A 22,930-nucleotide genomic window follows, 5' to 3' on the forward strand; every position below is an offset into this window, starting at 1 on the left:
GATCTTGTAATAATGATAATAATAATAATAATGATAATAATAATAATAATAATAATAATAATAATAATAATAATAATAATGATAATAATAATACATTTGTATAGCGCATTTTCCATAAACATACATGTTCAAATGCGCTTTACCAGTGGACTGCTGATATTAACGGAACAAGTGGGTTTTTAGATGTTTTTTGAAGGTGATGAGAGATTGCTGGCTGCGGAGAGTTTTGGGTAGTTGATTCCACAGTTTGGGAGCAGCAGATGAAAATGCTTTATCACCAAGTGTGGCCAGCATCTTGGAAGTTGGGTGATTCAGTGTGATACCTTGTGAGGAGCGGAGGGTGTACCGGGATGGGTGACGGATGGTTATGAGTTCAGATAAGTAAGGAGGGGCAAGACCATGGATACATTTGAAAGTGAGCAGAAGTATCTTGTAGTGGATCCTGGACCTGATGGGAAGCCAGTTCAGTTGACGGAGGACAGGTTGCATGTTGGAATCATGGGTAACTGGAAGCTGATTTCCCAAGTACAAGAAACAAGAAAATGACATCACATCAAAGATCCTTTCGGTGTTTGAGTGGTTCTGTACTCCTCGGGGTACCACACAAGACAGAAAATATCATCCAATACTTTCCAGTGAAGATGACTGGAGTAATGAAAGTGGAGGGTGATGCTGATGCATGCTGCCACACGGGCGCCATCTTTGACACATATGTGATATTCAAACATATTCAAACATTATGATCTTATATCATCGCTTACAGTTGGAGTCTTAAACAAATTAAATGGATGGTACAGTATTGGTGGAGATGAGAACTGGGCTTTTAAGTTTTTGCAAGATACCAAGAAAACACTTGTGAAATAGTACAGAGCATACCCTTTTAAGAGGAATTCAAAGTTTATTTGATGAAAATCGGGTTTGGAATGACTGAAACATCGAAATACAAAGTAAAACAAAGCGAATAAAGTGTGGGTCCCACACTTTATTAGAATCGCTCTGCATGGTTTTGATATCTCAGCCATTTCAAAACCAATTTTCATCAAATAAACGTTGAATTCCTCATGGAATTACATGCTATTTCATATTTCATAAGAGGTTTATCATTATCTCACCAAAAAAATGTTAGAAACCCAAAATTAGGTCTCAATCAAAACTATACGATCCCTTCAAGCGTTGAATATTAAGTGCGTTCTGTCACTCACCGTTATTCATTGCTTCTTAGGAAGAGCATTATGGTATACTGGATAGGCTAGGGATTTGTAAACGGAAGGTCTTTGGTTCGAATCGTGCCTCGTGCTGTCATCCTTGAACTAGATATTTGCCCACGATGTAAATTTTGCCATTGTGTATAAATGTCATATAATGTAATGTGATATACATGTACTTACAGTAGCAATGTTGGGGTAATGATAATGTCAGGGCCTCCTGGGAGAGAAGTGTTGTTACACACTGAAAAGACTTCCATGGGTAAAGAACACCTATTAATGTTATCATCATTGTTAGAATTGCTAATGATGATGATGATAATAATACTATTATCATTATCGTCGTTGCCGTCATTATCATTGTCACCATTATCTTGACAGTGAGAGTAAAGGTGTGACGCTGTTTGAGGATCAGCTGAACCTGGACCACCTAAAGGAGCTCATGTCAAAGTTCGCCCAGCATGAGCCAACAGATGAGATGCCGGACGATGGCACATACTCCCCAGGTCGAATCATCAAGCGCGAGGCGGGCAATGTGACACTGGGCGAGTTTAAGTCCATGGTTCAGAGGGTACTGAAATCTTCTGATTGGGACGCCCATCTGGAGGCGCTCTTTGCCAAGGTATAACGTGAGAGTTTTGTCTTTGTATTTTTCATGATCTGCCCCTTAATTCACTCTTCCGACAATCTTGTCCCTTTGCTTCTAATTAAGGTTCTTTTGTTTTTCTCTTAAATACAGTAATACTGTCATGGCCACTTCACCCGAACAATAATCTTTATAATCATTATTTTCGCCTATAGATCATAGTATGACTGCGAAGAACATGTATCATCTACCCTTATTCCTCCTTTACACCAGGGGGTGTATCATAAAGCTGTTTGTAAAGTTACGAACGACCTAAGAACGACTGGTGATCAGTTCTTGTGCTGAATTATGGACATGTTGATAAATACAGCACATCAGAACGTGCTCCAGTCGCGTTCGTAAGTTGTTCGTACCTTTACGAACAGCTTCATGAAACAGGGCCCTGGTGTTATACACGTACATTATTGATTTTGTAAATGGATTTACATGTTTCTTTATTAAGTCACACGTTCTATTCTTTCTCTCGTTACTATGCTGCTATGTTGGTTGGTTGTAATCGCAGTGGACGTTATTCTTTGCCATTCGACTTTCCCCTCCCTTCAGTACTATTTCATTTTTGCATTACATGATGCCGAGACTGAAATGTTAAAGAAAAAAGACAACAGAATAGCTTCGTTTGTATGCCAGTTCTTGAGGATTGATTGCAAAATTGACAATAGGCCTACATGAACCTGTGAAATAGCAGGTCCATTGTCAGCCTTGCAATCAATCCTCAAAAACTGGCATGCAAACGACCGAGTTCTGTTGTCCGTTTCTTTAAACATTTCAGTTACGATTGCACTGATATTTCATTTAGAATCACAGGAACGCCAAGCTTGCTATAACGATCTACTGCGGAGACCACAATGCATGTGTTTGTTGTTCTCTAGGGCTTCCACTTCATCTATATGTTGTTCATTTGCGGGAGACGATGATACTCTATTATGTTCATTTTATGATATAAAACAAACATATATTATATAAAAAAAATGCTTGAGCAGCTAACATCTTAAATATTTGTCGCAGAATTGATTGTATTCCAATCTGCTTTAACGTATAATCATTATGTGACAAATTGATCAATGATACCAGTGTTTTAGAGTGAAAGCAATGAATACAAAGGATGCACCAAAACACTTTACATTACGGGTGAATTCTTACTGGACTGTCAAGATCGATACAATGGTTGATAGCCTCTCCTCTGTCTGTGTGTTGATCAGTGCCCTCTGTCATAAAACGTGTAATCGGTTTTAAAGGCCTTTATTCACCATAAGGAAGGTCTTGCAGCTCTAAACAGCATCTTGATATACTATAGAATTACACTATACATCGACGGCGTTCGGGTATTCACTTTAAGGAGTTGTGAAAACAAAATTATATGCCGGGATTTACACGCTATTTTAAGCGAGAAATAACTAGCAATTCAACGTTTATCGCTCACAGTGCTGCGTTGTGCGTGATAAATGCAGTGGAAACACGCCATCAACTTCAATAAAGCCCACCTAATTACCAAGTTACTGAAATGAATCGAACGTAATGTGTAGTATCTCGTGCGAAACCTTTGCATGCATTAACGTTCATTCCCATGACGCCCATTTCCTTGGTTACGTCGTTATATCAATAGCATCAAGTTTAAGCCCTAATTGGTCCTTTTGTCAGGTTTATGGGAAGCTGGTTACACGAATGAAGACAGAAAATACTTTTTTTTGTAGTCTGTGGTGTCAATTGACCCTGTCCATCAAGAAAGGGAAACTCGCCGTCACATGTGTACTCTGCAGCACACTTGGTCATTTGGTTTTGTCTCGTTAGAGTGTTTGATAGCAACATGGATTGTGTAGCAACATTGAAATCATTGCACTTAGGCTGGAATAAATATGAAAAAAATATCTACTGTGGAGCCATTTCCCATATTTTAGCTGATCCTGAGTTTCGGATAGTATACATCCACCAATCCGGTGCTGTTTCCGGTGACTTTAAAGGGATGATATAGTTTTGGTTGAGATGAGGCTTCAGGTTTCCAACTTTTTTGTGTGTGAAATAATGAGAGATCTATTCTGAAATATGAAAGAGCTTACAATTCTAAGGAATGAAAAGTATATCGGTTTTGAAATGGTTGAGATAGTCAAAACAAAGCGATCCTAAGAAAACTGATGGGGCCCACCTTTTATTAGGATCGTTTTGTTTCATTTTGTTTATTTTTATATCTCAGCTAATTCAAAAACGATTTTCATCAATACATTTGATTCCTCTTGAATTGTATGTAAAGTGGCTTCTAAGGTTATCTCGCAAAAAGTTAAAAGCTGGATCCCTATCTCAACCAAAAATGCACCATCGCTCTCTAGACTTTATGTCTAACACCACTTCAACTGCTATGACTATACGATACTAAAAAACAACTTAAACGCATCCGCTACTCAGCTGCTTTGTACGTAACGCAGTGAAATGCTACTATTTGCACATCCAACTAGTATGGGCAGGAGCAACATTCTTTTAAATGTATAAGCTTTTCATGAGAAAAAAAGAAATATGCGCAGTACATTCTGTTGATTTCATTATCATAAAGTCTGAACTTATCGACACCATGGGGACATCACAGCTACTCAGCTTCATCCCATTCAGTGTGTATTGGTGATTTTTTTTTTGTGACTTATATATACATACATTTAGAAATAGAGTTCTGACAAACTTATGATTATCTAAACAATCAAAATCTACACTTGAGATGGAGCATGTGATATCGCGATAGTAATCGCAGAATGCGCATGGGGAATATTCCAGCGCCTATACTACGATTCCCTGTGTACATGTCCTTGTTGACAACCATAACAGCAACTACTTTCTACATCTGCGCTACAATCATTTGGTGGTAGAAGACTAAGTAGTACAATAGTTGTAGCCGTACTCCGTTGTAGCTGTACTAACAATACTATTGTTACCACTTCTAACACTACTGAATTCCTCAACACACCGCAACTCCAAGCCACTGCTGTACTTCAGTTCTACAACTTCAAGCCACTAAAGCTTGGGGTCATCCCACGAGACCAACACCCACGAGTCATACGGCCCACGAGTTCGACATTGAAAAAAGGTCCATGAGTCATGCAGCCCACGAGTCACACAACCCATGAGCTCGACACCAGGCAAATAAGTCCCTTGAGTCCGACAGTAGGCAAACAAGACCCATGAGTCTGACACTAGGCAAAAAAAAAAATCCATGAGTACGACACAAGGAAAACAAGGTCCACGAGTTCGACACGGAGCAAAAAGGGTCCCTTCAACATGACATTACGGGCAAAATGTGTCTCTCTCGTGGGCCTTTTTGGCTTCGTGTCGAACTCGTATGGGCCTTGTTTATCCAGTGTCGGACTCACGGGCATTATTTGCCCAAAGTGGAGCTCATGGGCTGTATGACTCGTGGGCTGTATGACTCATGGTCTGTATGACTCGTGCCATGGGCTGTATGACTATAGTGAGCTGTATGGCTCGTGGGTGTGGAACTCGTGACGTGCATCCATGAAGCTCCTATACTGCAGCTATCGCCACTAACATTCCACTGCTAGGACACGACTAAGGTCCAAGACTGCTATACTGCTCATTCTACTTTTTGATGCTATTATAGTACTCTCGCTATTCCCATTACCGGAATGATAGTTCTAGCTTTATGATATGGCTACAGTTAATATAAAGATGTATACCACTATTTATGTTATTGCATTTTTGTAATCAACAACTATTAAAAATATTATCGCTGCCAGGATTACCTCACTATCACTACTTACACCGCGGAACACCACAAAATGATATTGAGAACGTAAACATTCTTACTATGTCCGTCAGCTGTTTCGTAACTTTGGCGACTGTTTTAGACTACATGTATATGGATGACGTTAGTATGCGAAGGAACACCTTGTAATTGTAAGTCATTAAATCCCCATTACCTCCCCTACTGGTATTGTGTGATTAGCAATTACTGTATTTTAATACGTTAATGCGATTTTTCGAAATAAAATAGAAAATTGTCCCCTAATATCTTTCCCTTAATTATGTTGCGGCCAATGTGAAAGGAGAGGAAGGCTGTTGTACTTTTGATGAAGTAATGTTTTGATGAAAAGTCGTGTCAGTTTAAAACTGTTACTCATATTGCCTGACTCATGGTTGGATACCGGTAATGACAATGGATTTTAACACTATGCTCGGTGTTAAAGGTTGATACGTCGGCAGATGGAATGGTAGATTGGAACGAATTTGTGACGTACATGTTGCTTCACTACCGAGAGAACGACAACGTGAAGATGAGGAAAAATGTCGTCTTCAACACGGAGCCTAGGTTGCGACATATTACGCAAAATAAGGTCAGTATATGATGCAATACGATAAATTTGTGGTAAATCATCATTAAAATAATGAGTGAAAAACATTGCCCTATATTAGAGTTCAAATTAACATTCTATGATGAATCCGTCAACTGTAATGATCAGATAAAAATTATAATAACCATAATGAAGAAATCATCCCAAATCGTAATCTGTAGAATATTCAGGAACCACTATGTACCAACATCCTATAAATATATCTGAAATACATTACTTTTTACTTTTACAGGAGTTCAGTATCTAAACAGCCTCTTTTTCAGTTCTGTCTAATCAAGAGACCAATCACAGATCATGTCCACTGTGGTGCAATGAGTACAGGGGAGTAAGGATCCCCGTAAGGATACACAGGCCTACTTTTGTGGAATAGTCGTCTGATCATTTAGGTTTATGGTAGGCGTGGTCATACGTGATAGATCGTCCATTATCTCTTACTCTGTCTGGAGTTTCCTTGTCGTCTTGGCAACCTCCTTTAAGTAAAAGGACTTCTCAGCACAGATTGAACTGTTTCAAAATACAAACAATCGCCTTCAGTAAGATAATTTGTGTTCTTGTTGCTATGTCCATATAATAACATTTAAATTGTTGATACACGGAGGTTAGGAAGCCCGGGTAGTGCAAAGTTTGGATCGAGGTCCCCGAAGACTGAACACACGCTCAATGATTTAGGACGTTCATGATAGAGTACTTGTTTGCATTAAAAGAGAAACCACAGTTCTAAGAGATATTCTTCAATCATTTCGTGTAGCACATTAGATGCATGTGAAGGTTACATAAGAATGTTTTCATGACGTATTGTATTCAGTCGGTCGATTTTTTTTCCAAGTACTTACAGCTGTTCATCCGAGAAAACGTAAAAGTTGGGTATCTAATCCTATTAATTGCAATCTTTTGATAGAACAAAACATTGTATGGTTTTCCGCTGGTCTTCCACGACTCTTATGATGGTTACCCGTTGGGAAAATTGGGACTTTGGAGTTTCGTCTTGTGTATTTCTACTGCCTATATTTGGCATACTGTTCCGTGAATCACAAAGATATATGCAAATACAAAATGCAACAAAAATACTTTAAAATAGGAGGTAGTTACCGAGCATAATATTAAGGCGGTAGTGTGAAAAAAAATTCTAAAGAGAAAACGGCTACAAAAATCACTCTATGCGAGCATTTAAAAATATTGTAATACAGCTGACTGGGAAACTTAATTAAATGTCATTTTTCTATGTGATGTTTCAGCAGAATATCGTAGAGTTACGTCGATTCAACTGATTACAACTTTCTTTCTAATTTTGTCGCGCCTTTGAATCTCAACTCATGTTCCTACAGCAAGATATTGTCTGGTGCACAATTGCTATCGAGAATCCGTGCAGATTCATCACCTTGAGCAAGGTAAGTCAGTTATAAGTATTCTCGTGCGTTCCATTCAGAGCGTCCTTTCGACGGAATTATGGATTTAAGTGGTTGTTGTTTGTGACTATGTCCTTGCCAATGTAATGTGTGCATATCAGCTTAAGGCTGCACTTTTTAAAACTCTCTTTATGATTAGAGCTTGACTGTATTTCAAAGAGACTAATTATTACTGACAATACAAATGTACGTATACTAGCGAGATGCGAAATTAAACTGTTACGTGTAATCTCTATACTACCGACTTTCTTTTCGAGTCAAATCTGTAAACTAATGCTATGTCCTTACTAGAAATGGTCAGATCTTGCAGTGTGCTTCTCCCCTTTGTCTAAACAAGTTTGTTGTAAACAGACGCAAGGAACAGTTTAGTTCTGTTTGTACATAAATGGATGAGAAAATGCATGCTCTCTTCACGACTGTCCGTCCTCCCGGGGAAATTTGATATTGAAATAAATAACACTGCAATGACATTATTTCAACATGATTCTCCGGCGCCATTGAGCCACTTTCGCTTTGTTTAACCTTAAGTAGCCTACTGGTTGATTACCTATACACTTTGTTTTCTATATCTCTCTCGACACAGGAAGGGACGCTCTGTATGTTTGATGAGAACCTTCGTATCATCAATTGTGTAGAAATTCGGGAAGGCGCCGAGGACCCGCGCAGCGGTTCCAAACGGCGTTTCAAGACGTGGTACAATGACATTGTCTTCATGGGTAACGTTAATCGCCTGGCAATTGCCTCCAACAACCGATCAATACGATTTTGGGACATAGTAAACAACACCACGTGCATCGAAGAGTTCAATTTGTATGGTAAGCTCGGCTCTCCATCTTTTCATGTTTGATAAGTTAAGATTAACATTTGACACAAACCACGTTGGTACGTTTTGATTATAGTAGAAGCCGACTCTTGTCAGTCACATAAAATATTGAGAGCTATAGAGAAATAGCTTGTATTCATTCCCAAATGCTTCCAGAGAAACACCCTTTAGCAAAATCTTCGCACCTTTCTTTCCCGCGACGACATGAAACATTATGGGTTCCACATTAAAGCAACGGTCACATCGTCACCGAAGCAAAGAAATCGACTGGTGTAAGAAGTGCTTCGAATCCAAGTTGGTTTCTTTGCAAGTTAATGGTGAATGATGCCCATTATTGTCGTCGGAAGTTGGTGTCATAGTGAACTGAGTGTACGAAATATCCAGTCCCTATACAGACTTGCTCATAATGACAAATATAGCTAAATAATGAATAGTTGATATTAAAGTTTTATATCAAATATTGTATTTCTTGCTGGGGAAAGTTGGGTTGTTTTTTTTTTGTTCAAGAAATTAGGATGGTAATACGATCTTTTGATTTAATACAATCTAAGACAGTTCGTATGAATTCCTGTGTTTATCCCTCTCACTTCTATTAGCTCTGAGCGACGTCCCGTCATGTCTAGACTACTGGTATGATAAAAATGTAAGTAAACGTTTGACAGTTATTTATCAAACATCGGTTTGGAATCTGAGGCTCAGACAGCAAAAAAAAAAAAAGAAAGAAAGAAAACACACACACACACACACACAACAACAACAACAACAATGCCGACACCACCAGAACAACTCAAAACCGAAAATTTTATCGAAAATCTATATCGTAGGAACTTAGTAGAAACAGTGGTCTTATATATTTCAGAATGGCAACTTACAAGACATGGGAATAGATGCGCCTAAGATGTAAAAAGACAGCAAAATGGCAATATTCTATCGTTTCGTTATTGTGATGCAGTCATTTCTGGTCGCTTTTACTTTTGCCGCCAGACTGCTATTATGGTCACAGTTTGATGAAATTGCTAAACCTCATATGTGTTTCTCGCCTAACAAAATGAAATCATCCCCACTTTCAGTTTTTTGTTTTATCTGCAATTTGCTAATTTTCTCTGCCCCTCCTGCTCATTGTTTACGTTCATCCGGGTTGTTTACAACACATTTCCAGTCCTTATCGACAATCATCAAGGTTCATCACTATATTTGAGTAACTATATTCAAATGTATATGGAGCACATCTTTTCCTGAAGTTTCCTATCCCCATACTCGCAGAATCCCTCGGGCGAGTCGCTGCTCGTAATGGGATCAGACAAGGGCTCCATCAACCTCTTCTATTTCCTTAGGCCACAGGAGAAGATCTTCGAGACGCCCTTTAAGCCAGAAGACACTGTCCAGAAAGTCTGGATGCACGTGAGTGTTTGTTACCATGTATTATAGCATCTTCGCTACAGAGGAACTTCAGGCAGAGAGAGAGAGAGAGAGAGAGAGAAAGTAAGGGAGAGGGAAGGACGGAGAGGTGGACATGAAAGGATGAACAGACTGATGAACTGGAAAAAGGCTGAGAAAGAACAAGTCGGGTATATGTATATAAATTACATCTTAACTCTAAAGAGACTGGGGTATTTTGGTAGCTGGAAAGACGGGGGGGGGGGGGGTTAAAGGGCCCCCTTGAGATCTCGGCCGTGGATCGGGTGATCACCGCAAAAATTTGCACAATGGCAGTGTGCGATGTAATCTACTAGATCAGATAATTAGATTTTTCAAAATAGTCTTCTTCTATTTTATATCAATTAATTATGCTAATTTATGCAAAAATCAGACTTTCTGCTATAAATCAGTAAATTAAGTTCTAAAAGTGCCATTTTTTGGTCCAAATACTCTTTGTGGCATTCTTAGTAAATGTACTTGAAAAAAATTCTGTATCAAACTTTATTTCTTATGAATTTTATTGTTTTGTGAATTTCTTATGTATTTCTGTTTTTTGACCTTTTGTTTTGTCTTTTTTCAGCAAAATTCTATGTCAGACGTTTTTGAAGAACAATACTGCTAAAACAAATTGATTTCAGCCGTTGAGAGTAAAAATAAGCATATTTATATGAACCATGTGAAAAATATCAATTTGCATTCACTTTGTACACAAAATCACATTTTGGAGCAATTTTCAGTCCGATGTGCACGTACAAAAAGTAACATAACATCAGAACCATACCCCCGGGCGTCACAAATTTGGTGTCAAATGTGCGAGAAACTCAAAAGAAAAAAAAAAGTCATAGAGCGTCGCGGTGAAAGCAATGCGTGTTGCCGAGTAATCGCACAAAATGTCGAGGGGGGAGGGTCTTTTAGGCCCCCCAGTCTTTTTAGGGTTAATGCATTCATATTATAGGTAATTCCGCTGTCTTTGTATACTGTTTATCTTCCATACTTGATAAAGTAAATTGCTATCAGGAACAATGAAGACGCAGCATCAAGAAAGAAAGAACACCGTTACTTTATTGTTTGCATGCAGAATATTTGTCTGCACCAGCGGTATGTTCGCCACGTGGTCCTCCCCAACGTGCACACGGAGTACGTACGAAAAGTCCGCTTCCTCGCCGACAAGGACTTCATCCTCTCCTCCAGTGGGTGTCGGAAAACCCCTCTCATCATGATGGACGTCCAGGGAAAACGAAAGTCATACACGTACAAGCTTAGCAAGGTGAGGGTGCTGTATGTACCTGTATTAGTCACGACACTTCTCACATTAAAAAAAAAAGCAACTAACTGAAAAATCGCTAAGAAATGGGCATGGTTTCGGACATATCTTGATGTTTCCTGGATTGCAATCAGTCAATGCCAATATAAGACAGCACTGTTATGACATGCCGTCATAAATAGCTGTTTTCGTCGAAAGCTAAAGACACTTGAAATAATTGTATGGTATTCAGCTTTTGTGGCAAAAAAAAGGGCTGCTGAAAACTACTTATCCAGTAATGGCGAGCCAATGGAGCAAAATGGAGTCAAAAGGAGCCTGAGCTTTCGATCCTTGCAGAATCTTCGTCCTAAAATTGGTCGTTTTGCCTCTGACGAAGATTCTGCTAGGATCGAAAGCGCAGGCCCCTTTTGAGTCCACTGTATTCAGTTTTTGAGACAAATGAGATGATACGCATGAATACCCTTAATTTCGTAATTCATCATGTGGACAGAAAGAAAGCCTTGGTCGTATTTTTCACATCATAATTCATACTTCTATTTCTCCCCATAATCCAAATTCAGGGAGTCGAATGTTTCGACTACAATCGCAGCATGAACGTGATCGCAACTGGAGGTATCGATCACGTGGTACGCCTTTGGAACCCGTATGTTCCCGACAAGCCCGTTGCATTCCTTCGAGGTCATCTGATGACGGTCGTAGGAGTGGTCATCAACGAGTTCACCCGACAGGTTTACAGCTACGCCAAGGACGGGGTACTTCTCCAACTGTATTTTCGGACTTGCACATGACAAAAAGAATAACAAAATACATGCTTTGATCTTTTGAATAAAACATTGACCAAGAGATATTAACATAACAGCTCTTTGTAGTTCACAGTCCACAAAATCAGTTTGATCCATCTCAAGTTGATGCTTGGATATATTGAGGGACGATAACCTCGGCACAAACAGGAAGCATGTTTCATATGTTGTTTAACATAGGCTAATTATCATATCAGACACTTGCTCGCAGGGGAAACAAAATCTGACGATCTTATTTTAAAGGTGATTATTTCTGGCTATGTAGCTGAAAACTATATATATTCGAAGTTTTCTATTTCGTTTAAAGGGACTATACAGTACTGGTTGAGGTGGGGATTCATGTTTTGAACATTCCTAAGTGAGATAACGAGAAACATCTTATGAAATATGAAAGAGCATGTAACTTTAAGAAGGATTCAACGTTTATTTGATAAAAATTGGTTTACAGATGGCTGAGATATCCAAAAAAAATGATAATGGTAAAAGGCTACAGACCACGCCTTTTATTAGGATCTCTTTGTTTCACCTTGTTTTTGGATATCTCAGCCATTTCAAAACCGATTTTCATCAAATAAACTTTTGATACCCCTCAGAATTGCATGCTCTTTGACATCTCATAGAATGGTTTCTGAATATCTCGCAAAACGTTAAAAGCTAAATCCTCACCTCAACCAGAACTGTAAACACCCTTTCAGGTGAATAAACAATCCTTGTGTATATTTTTCTGTTTCATACATCTTTACACAATATATTCTCCAGGCGGTGAAGATCTGGGATCTATACGAGTACACCTGCCTTCAGACGCTCAACATTCGTTACTCTTGCCTCCAGAACTCAAGGAACCCAGAGTATGGTGCGGTCAATGTAGTCCTCTATCAGGTACTAGCATTAGACAATGACTGTCATTGTACGAATGCCTGGTGAAAACTTGCATATGTCACATTTCGAGGAGAATTAGCCATAATTTTGATTACTGAGACTTGGTTGCGAGAAGAAATCGAAGCACAAAGATCTTAAATGTATCATTACAAGTGTAATTATTTTGCTACTTAAATCATGAGTACGATCATAATCATTACCATTCATATCGTCATCGTCAGTTTCAATATCACGACTACCTTGATTCGCTCGTTTTTTTCAAAGGGGCGCCATTTGATGACGTCATGTGGTGATAACGTGGCTCTCCTGACCCTAGTAAAGAACTCTGCCCTCGAAAGGAGAACACCAGTAACGCACGAAACACAGCTGTGCAGCGCGGTCTACAACGCTTTCTTCAGACAAGTTAGTTCAGTTTAGTTTATCTCTTCTACTGAAGACTATAATGATAGTGACTGATATCTATTATCACCAAACTCTTTTCTGGTCCCCGACACAGGTGTTTGTTGTAATTTGTATGTTTGTACGTTCATTGTGATACATATATGTGCGGGGGATTTCGCTCTCTGCTTATGTGTGCTTTGCGTAAGCCCTATTGTAACTTTCTATACAGTTATCATAAATTTAGCTTTTGTAAAACACCCTTTCATTTGCATTTCATGTGCTGTTAAAGGTAGCTACGGCTGCAGACGACTCGACAGTCTCAGTATGGAATCTGGAAACTGGCGCTAAATCGTTCACGATCCCAGAAGCTCACGGGAGCGAAGAAATCACGTGTCTCGCGATAAGTACGACGGGAAGGCGGCTTTACACTGGCGCGAGAAATGGCATCATTAAGGTAGTTCATACGATGTTAGCTCACTGTGTATTCATCAAAGCACCAGACCATTTTATTAGACGCATTTCATTCTATTACTATGCAGAATGAAATTAGGTTAAATCCTTTCATGTAATCATATTGTTATCAGTTCAGTCAATACGATTGTGACTATGAAGGTCATTACATTGTGAAAGGGAATACATGAGGTGTGATGATGTTCATAACTAGTGTAAATACACACAATTGACACTTTGTGAATCTAGGACATATTCCAGTGACAATCGGCATTGAATTATGATCATCAATGCCTCCCCCCCCCCACTCTCTATCTTTATCTCACTTGCCAATTTTCCATCCATCACAGAGACAAAAGGTTTTTTTTTTTTTTAACGGATTCATAAGCTCGAATCACAATGTTTACGAGTTGTTTATCATCATGCTTTGACTGACACATGTAATGGAAAAGACTGGTAAGTATTTTCTTGCTTTACTGGATGAAGATATTTCCTGATGATATCTTCACAGGTGTGGAACTTTCAGAACGGACATCACATTCATGACTGTGAGAGCGTAGGCGACGATGAGGTCACGGGACTGGTGTCGATGGGGAAAAAGAAGGGGTTTCTCAGCGTCGGTTGGAGCAGGAAAATAGTCCAGTACAAGGATGGAGACTGTGATGTAAGGACATTAAAATGTTGGAAAAAAGGGAAATAGGGAAATAAGACATAAAGTTACTTGTTATCTTCAGCAAACCACCCACACTTCCGACTTTAGTTACAGATAAGTCGCGTAACAGTCACGGCTCTTAACGTTCTCGAGAACTGCTAGATCATTCATTTCTAGAGAACAGAAACAATCATATATAAATCACGTTAGTATTGTGTAGAAATTCATACATAATAATATCATAAAATATCTTATCAAGCCATTTGAAGCCACTTTGATCCACCAAAGTAACACCACTAATGATCTTTTTTTCTTTCTCTTATACAATATTCATTATACACTGCCCTTGGCAAGGTTAGCTCTAATGCTATGTGATAATGCACATTCCTGTTTGGCATAGGGTGGATGGACTTGTTATAGTATTTAAGGGCTCATATTGGTCTCGACACCTGATTTATCTATGATGTTTAACTTATGTTGGATGTTGCACAGACAAATTTCCTTCGAGCTGACACAAACTGGAAGGGCGGACAGATTCATCGTGACGATATTCTTGCGGTGGACTACAGTCCGCCTAGTCTCCTAGCAACCGCGAGTTTCGACGGAGAAATTCTAGTTTGGAGTCTGGAGACTCAGAAGATTTCGGTCAGACTGAGGAAGGGCCAACCTACAATAATGTAATTGTTTTTAAATAAGATTTTGTCATAATTTACATTGCTATAAATATACAACGGCTTCAACGAATGTCCTCTTCACGCTGACCCTGATAATTTGTCTTTTTTTTTCTGATAGTTGAAAATGAGAATCAGGATCTGTACGTATCCTTCATTGACGTGATTGACGCTCGGTTTTGAATTGACGCTTTTTTCCATGTGAAGAGATGGATTTCGGTAAATATTTTGTGTGTATAGTGTTCATTGATTCTGGATCAAAGAGGAGAAGTATGAGTTTCCTCTGTCATGGTCGGTATACCACAGCGAGTACGTATGAACATAGTGCAGGGATGGCAAAAGTCAGGAGGTAATTGGTGGTGCAATTGAGTATGTATCAGAAAATAAGAGAGCGTAAGTTAACTCGAGTTACCTTGATGGCATCTGAGGCAAGCTATCAATGTCAATACTTACTATGAGTAGCAAGAGTTCTTGTTTGAGAAGGATAGAAGATAAAAACCTAAAAAGCATTATCTCCTAGCAAAGAGTGACTGAAATGGTTGATACCGGCAGTTCTTCTTCTTGACTAGTCCAAGAGTCCCTCTCGTATCACACTGTTCCATCACCCTTCCAAATACTCATCGTCATGTCTCAATCCATTACAGAACACAGAAGCTGAAGTCAGTCCTGACACAACTGTCTCAAATCAACACTGTGCTTCGCGCTGCAAAGCGCTTTCAGCGAGGTCGTAGTGACTCGAATCTGATATCGGAAGACAAGGGCAAAGCCAACTCGAGACCAAATTCTCGACATATGTCCATCTTCAAACGTCCCCAAGGGTAAGAAAAAGTTACTTGACATAACGCGATTGACATAATACGATTGTTACACTGACCTACTGTAACTGATCGAGACAACACAGTTATGAAGACTTGTGAGCAATGCTACTTGAACTGACTTGTGGCACAGTCTTGTGAAAACACAGTCGCGATCTATGATATCATGACAGGGTAGGTCTACAATAAAGCCAAGACCTGACTTAATGAATCATCACTGATGCTTGAATTTTTGACAGATTCTCGCAGGCGCCAGTGGACAAACTCCTCTTCTTGTCGTCGCGTCTCTCTCGAGGTATCACGGATAGTTCCGTGCTGGTCTCGAGCGAGGCCGGGAAACTGCACTTTTGGGCTGTCTACGGCCAGCACAAACGTCACAGAGGTACGAACTCGTCAGTATTTAACTACACAATGAATGACCATTCGTTTGATTAACGAGGAGAAAATTGTTTTACGGTTATGGCACTGGACAACATGCTCTGTTCGTTGAGTATTCGAAGATTACACTTTAATTGGTCTTAAATTAATGCTTGACGTTATCCAATTTACGTTCAGGTTTTACCTAAATATCATACACGTTATGAAAGAGACAGGCAGACAAACAGAAGAAAACAGAAGATGAACAGATGATTGGTTTCAAATTCTACCTAAATACAGTGGGCAGCGTGATAAGAATTTCGTATAAGTGAGAACAATTCAAAGTTATCATTCTGAGGTAACAAGCCATCAACGAGGACGAGAATGGAGGGCAGGTATAAAGTTTTTATCACCTTCATGTCTGGCTCAGGATCATTCTACTCGAGCGATTCTCGAGAGGGAGAGGAGTCGGTACTCGCCCTCGGCACCAACACCGACAATTCTCTGCTTCTGTCAGGTGATACCATGGGACACTTGTACATTTGGAACATTGAACATCACTGCATTTACGGCACCAACGAGGTATACAACGTAGATACACTCCATCAACCTAATTCACTTTCGTTTCGGTTTTCATGTCATTAACAATTTTTTTTTAGTTTAAAATTTCTGAATCTATTCATAGCACATCCATGACAGTGTGATAACTAGATCACTGAAATAGTACAAAATGAATGGCACAGAGTGTTTTTTCTGCACTCCAGAGTGCTACATCTTATATTCCCATACCCCCATCAGCATAAAATAAGTTTCTTCTGTTAGGTTAAAGGAAACCTCCGGATGATTTTCAGATTTTTACACTTGAACTATAAATTAGTTATACTGAGGGCAGAGTTTCAGAATTTGTGATAATTGGGATGAAGAATAAAAGCATTTTCAAAATTTAGAACAAATTGCAATGAACAAGGATGATGACATGGCAGAGTCACCATAAGAATGCATGAGTTGGGGCTCAAGGAAGCAGAACAAAAGAAGAAGGCAAGAATACATTATACACAGGTGAACTCGCAAGCAAGCGGTATTGTAATAAAATTACACTGCTACATTTCTGAAATATGTGAACTTCCTATGTCATCATCCTTGTTCAGTGTAATTTGTTCAAGGTTTTTCAAACTATTGTTTCTCTGCTGAAGAACCACAATAAATTCCAAAAATCTATACATGAAGTTGTCGATTCATGTACTACATGATGTGAAATTATGAAAATTGTCTGGAATGTCCCTTTAAATAGTACTTTGTTTTAACCAACTAGCATCTCCCACCAGCAGAGATCTATAAGCCACGATAAATGCTCTATTGCTAATAGCTGAAAATAGCAGATACTTTTGATTTATGTTCTTTGAGGAAAACAATCTTTATACACATAATATGCATTATGTATCAAATACCCATAGCAAGACACACGGATGATCAAGATGCAAAACTAAAACTAAATGTAAAATGCATTCATAAATTAGAGAGTGAGCTTCGTTCAGGAGGCTACACGAGATAAATTCACACTGGGAAAGAGAGACAGAGAGAAAGGAGGGATTGAAAAAGGGGAAAATATCTTTCAACTGTCAAATATTCTTCGTTATTACAACCAGGAGGACAACAGCCGCCCTCCGCTAGTCAATGACTGGAAAGCACATGACGCTGCCATTGTCAGCATCGACTACATCAGCCATAGCTGTGGTAACTTTATCTTGACCGCATCGACGGATCTTACTGCTAGGCTCTGGACTGCCGAAGGTCATTTTGTCGGCACTTTTGGTCAGCGCATGAACTGGGATCTGAGAAACCCAGACACCTACCAACATCCTAAGTAAGCACTGCACTTCATATCAATCATCTGTTGAATTCTTTGTAGACACGTGAACGTGTAAACCTAATTCTAGTGAAGACCAAAATAGGGCTTCATTGTAATACAGCGATGGTGCTTCCAATGGGTACGAAAATCGACGCTAAACAAGCAGTTCTGCTGCATGTTATAAAATCTATAATATACTCTTCTAAGAATCACTTCATACCTTTGCATTTCGCCTTACTTCCAAAAGCATGATATGTTATTACAATGCTCGCGTTGTGCATACATTGTCCTTCTTTCTTACTTTTTTTTTCACATACTGAGCTAAAAAGAAGTTCATAGTTCATGATCTACTCCTAAAGTAAAGTCGTATAGATAAGCAATAAATCTAAATCTAATGAGCGAACTTGTTGTCTTAAACTTCCCTTAGAACTCCCTGGACGCTCGACATTCCTCCACCCGCAAAGACAAATGCATACGAAAGTGGTAAGTAAAGGAATTACAATGTCTGCTGCTATAATAATAGGCTATGCCACTAGTGAGTTACATTTGTAAGCAGCGTCTCTGTACAAATCTGTTGAATAACGAATGAATATCTATACCTTGATAAAGGACAGTGTTTACTCTCTTTCATTCTGTGACATTCCCAGGTTCGTCGGACGAGGGAGACGATGACGTGTTCGTCGAGATGACGGTCGAGGACGCCACGTCTCCGCATCCCATGGGGGAGGACACGGCGCCAACGAGAGAGAAACTCAACATCCGAAATCTGCCTAAGGCAACCCTCGGGCATGACGATGGCAGGGTTGATGGGCATGAAAAGATGCCAGGACCCGGCAAAATTGAGCACAGCAGAAGTGGCAGAGATGACACTTCGATGCTCGACGCCAACTCGAACTCGACACTCGTAATAAACTCCAATGTAGGATCGCCGGGCAAATCTAGTGGCATCTCAAGAGACGCGAGCTGCGCAAGAAAAATGGCGGAGAGAGCCGAGCTAGGTATTCCAGAGGTTCAACAGAGTTCTAGCACAGAAGTCTTCAACTTAAAGCCGAATAATGGACAAGCTATGCCAACGATAAACGTATTCCCCGAATCAATCTCCCCGTCTGAACTGAAGTCTGGCTTTTTCGCTACTCAGAGAGACAACAGTGCCGTCTCCAACAAAAGCCTTTCAGTGCGAAACTCGGACGGCTCGATGAACAACCGGAAAACCCATCCACAGACACACCCGCTCCCGCCAATATCAAAATCAACAAATGTTTTGCCCGACGACATACAAAAGGAAGGTCGGAAGGAAGATGGTGGAGGTATTAGACTCTTAAGTCAGTCGGATGATAGCAATCAACAAGGTCCAATCAAAAAGCGACGGTCGAATTTCCAACAGAGGATTTCTAATGAAGTTGACGGCACAGGACCTGAAAAGCAGGACTATCGGAGTATATCTAGCGCCAGGATAAGCAATCAACGTTGTCATCATGACATGAAACTGCTCACAAGATCGAACACGGTATTCATACTAGTTACGACAGCGTCGACTAAAAAACAAAAAATCAAAAACAAAACAATGTCTCCCAACTCAGAATGACCTAATGCAATACACTGCACTTGTAATTTCAATCTGTAGCCATTGCCGAACGTGTAGGAAAACGTGGTATTCAAAATTTGATGTTTTTCCATTCTTTCATGCAGTATCTAGTCAATTTATTTTAAGCACATCATGCTGACATCACACAGCAAATGAGTACTTAATGTACAACTAGGAAAGCCAATAATGCGAAATCTATGCTTCATTTTATTTGCTCAAAATACTGCAGAGTCTCTTGGGAAAACACATTGAGGAGGGTTTTGCCCGAATTACAAACAGCCGTCATGAACGTCGTCAACGAATCGGTGGCATAGACGTGACCAGAGTGACCCGGTTTGGAAAGATCTGTGCCCCGTTTCAGGCTCTCGCCACTCAGGTAACACGTTAAGATTAATCACTCGCGCCTTAAAGCACGGTTTCGTAAGATGAGGGGTCCCTCAATAACTGTACTGTCCGTGCTACGGTCCTTGTTTCTGGCTACACTGCAGCTCTGTCTTACATTATTGAGCAATAAAACATAAATATCACAATAAATGCAGATGACACCACTCTCTACAGTATAGTGTTCGTTTGCTGATGCCGAATATCCTGTGGAAGTAACGATGGATTTCTTGCACTGTCAAACTGTGTCCAACGGGTTTAAATGTGGATGCAGTGATACACATTGAAGTTAAACTACACGTATGACAAGAATGAATTCATCGTTTGTTTGTTTGTTTGTTTTCATCTCAGAGAGTTACAAGCATTCGTTCTCTGACATTAGGCTGAAACTGTCTGAATCTATAGCACTTTCCCTCGACACATCAGTAAAGGTTCTATGTGTCACTCTCAATTATGTACCAACATATTAGACCCGTGATATGTCCTTTCATTATGATTTGTCTAATATTGCTCATGCTAGGCAACATGAAGGAAACATGTGGGCCAGCATGCTGTCCGAACGCTCGTGATACGAAACTGGATACGCGTCTGCACCAAACATATTAATAACATTTTGAAATCAGGGTCGTTGACATTAAGCGCCTCCAACGAGTTAAGAACCTAGCAGCGAAGTTCGTATTCTAGGTGGGCAAACGCGATCATGTCACTCCTCGGACAAATATGTTAACTGGCTCCATATAGGAAGTAGAACTATACGCTTCAGACACGCTTATCAACTCTCGTTCTTATTTCTAGTTCTGAACTCAATGACCCATCGCGAATGGAGACCAGGTCGAAAGAAAACTGATACATCTAGGATCCTTCGAATACCATGCTCAAATACATTGTACCTCATCGTCCAGTTACAATACCTTCATGTCATGATGTCCCCAAATGTTGTCATCCCATAACCCTCCCCGTCCGTTAAGCTCCATCTTTAGGAACATTTAGGATAATTATCTTAAAAAAAAAACATTTATTCATTTCATAGTTTCAGTTTATTCATATGTTAGAATATTCGTTAATATGATCTTAATGGTAATTAAACAGCTTTTAAGCAACACCTTAAAAGAATGTGGCTATCCACTGGTTGACTTCCCATCATGTGCTATTCAGTTAAAGGTACCATCGCACGCTGTCTTTGTCAGCATGTGCAATTTTGTGCGAGCAAAAATGGATATTGCATGGCTGACGTCACAATTATACAAATAGAGAATGGTCGCGAGTGCGACGGTACAATTTTTCGCACGAGGTTAAAGATATATGCGCTCTATTCAACGAGGCAAAGCCAAGATGAATAGTGAACCTCAAGTTTCACTGAGTGTAAAATCTTGTTCTATTGCACAAAAACATTAAAAAGGCTGCAGTACTGGTTGAAGTGGGGATTCATGTTTTTTACATTCCTAAGTGAGATAATGAGAAACCTTTTATGAAATATGAAAGAGCATGTAATTCTATGAAGGATTCAACATTTATTTGATGAAAATTAGTTTTCAAATGGCTGAGATACCCAAAAAAGTGGTAATAGTAAAAGATTACAGGCCACGCCTTTCATTAGGATCTCTTTGTTTCACCTTGTTTTTGGATATCTCAGCCATTTCAAAACCGATTTTCATCAAATAAACTTTTGATACCCCTTAGAATTACATGCTCTTTGACATCTCATAGAGCGGTTTCTGAATATCCCACAAAACTTTAAAAGCTAAATCCTCACCTCGACCAGAACTGTACACACCTTTTTAAACTATTTCTTTTATACAACACCTCGCCTCGTTGAATACAGCGCCTCTATCTTTCATCTCGTGCGAAATCTTGTACCATCGCACCCGTGACCATTCACTATTTGTATATCATATACTGTACACGGAAATTGCATTTTGAAAATAATACGTTACACTTCGTGTTTTCAATCTTATCACATTACGTGATTTTGCAGTCTACGAAAGAGGTGGAATTCCCCGCCTCGTTGCCTATGACTCAGCGGATGAGGCAGCGTGGAGTGTCGTGCAGCAGTGAGCAAGATCTACAACATCTCAGCCTTACGCCACTCCAGCTTGATTTCAAGAGTGAAAGGTCAACTGAGGCAACCGACGGAACGGCCGCCTCTATAAGACGGGCTACGTTACTTGACCCTCTATCAAGCGAATCTGCATTCAATTCAAGCAAAAAATAACACACCGCTATGAACGAGGGCATGAGAGGAGGGTTGATATGAAGGCATTGTTGTTTCATGGGGTACACAGGAGGGTGTTTCATAATGCTGTTCGTAAAGTTACGAACAACTTACGAGCGACTGGTGATCAGTTCTTGTGCTGAATTATGGAAATTCTGATGAGTTAGCACATCAGAACTGATCACCAGTCGCTCGGAAGTTGTTCGTAACTTTACGACCAGCTTTATGAAACAGGACCCTGATACAACGCCATAATACATGACATGTGTAATAATGGTTCTAAATGTACTGGCACATGTATTCAAGCACATGCAATTCTCTTCTGTTGTGTCAATGTTTTGTCACAGACTCGTTTATCTTCACAAACACTGGCTGCGTCAACGTACACATTAAAATACATGTATGTTGTTATAATTCTAATGCTGACAATAGTTAATGATTGCAATGCATAGTTATCATTGAAATATCGCTTTTCCAGCGTATTCATCTGTGCATATTTAGTGTATAAAATCTGCATTTGAGGCTTTAATGCATTTTCTTTTAATTTACAAGTATCTAGTCGGTTTGTTTTTTTCTGTCAGGTGTGAGAACGAAATGACATTCTTGTACCAGTATGACGACAGGGTATTTTGATAATTGTATAAGAAAGTGTGATGTCATGTACATCTTGTAAATGAAACCACTGTAGTAAACTGATTTTTGTTGTTCACATATACCAACTATTGTTGTGGATTACTTTCACCACGCATCTTGCAGCTATACACCTGATGGCCATAGAGTACTCCA

General features: G+C 39.6%; 1 protein-coding gene across 1 annotated transcript; it reads left to right on the plus strand.

Moving 5' to 3' along the window:
• Positions 1–399: 399 nt before the first annotated feature.
• Positions 400–22,144, plus strand: LOC139730738 (cilia- and flagella-associated protein 337-like). Its single transcript, XM_071641602.1, has 22 exons — positions 400–525; positions 1,579–1,827; positions 6,036–6,182; positions 7,526–7,588; positions 8,190–8,421; positions 9,026–9,072; positions 9,693–9,830; positions 10,927–11,115; positions 11,673–11,864; positions 12,672–12,791; positions 13,056–13,193; positions 13,462–13,626; positions 14,134–14,286; positions 14,767–14,951; positions 15,590–15,763; positions 16,000–16,142; positions 16,548–16,699; positions 17,764–17,981; positions 18,394–18,449; positions 18,614–19,473; positions 19,781–19,927; positions 21,908–22,144. Exons 1-22 carry the CDS (start codon positions 400–402, stop codon positions 22,142–22,144), a joined length of 4,131 nt encoding a protein of 1,376 aa, XP_071497703.1.
• Positions 22,145–22,930: the final 786 nt, after the last annotated feature.

Source organism: Diadema antillarum, unplaced genomic scaffold, assembly GCF_040938485.1.
Source record: "Diadema antillarum isolate AM-2024a unplaced genomic scaffold, OU_Dant_1.0 seq00000331_RagTag, whole genome shotgun sequence".
In the NCBI taxonomy this organism is placed as follows: Eukaryota; Metazoa; Echinodermata; class Echinoidea; order Diadematoida; family Diadematidae; genus Diadema; species Diadema antillarum.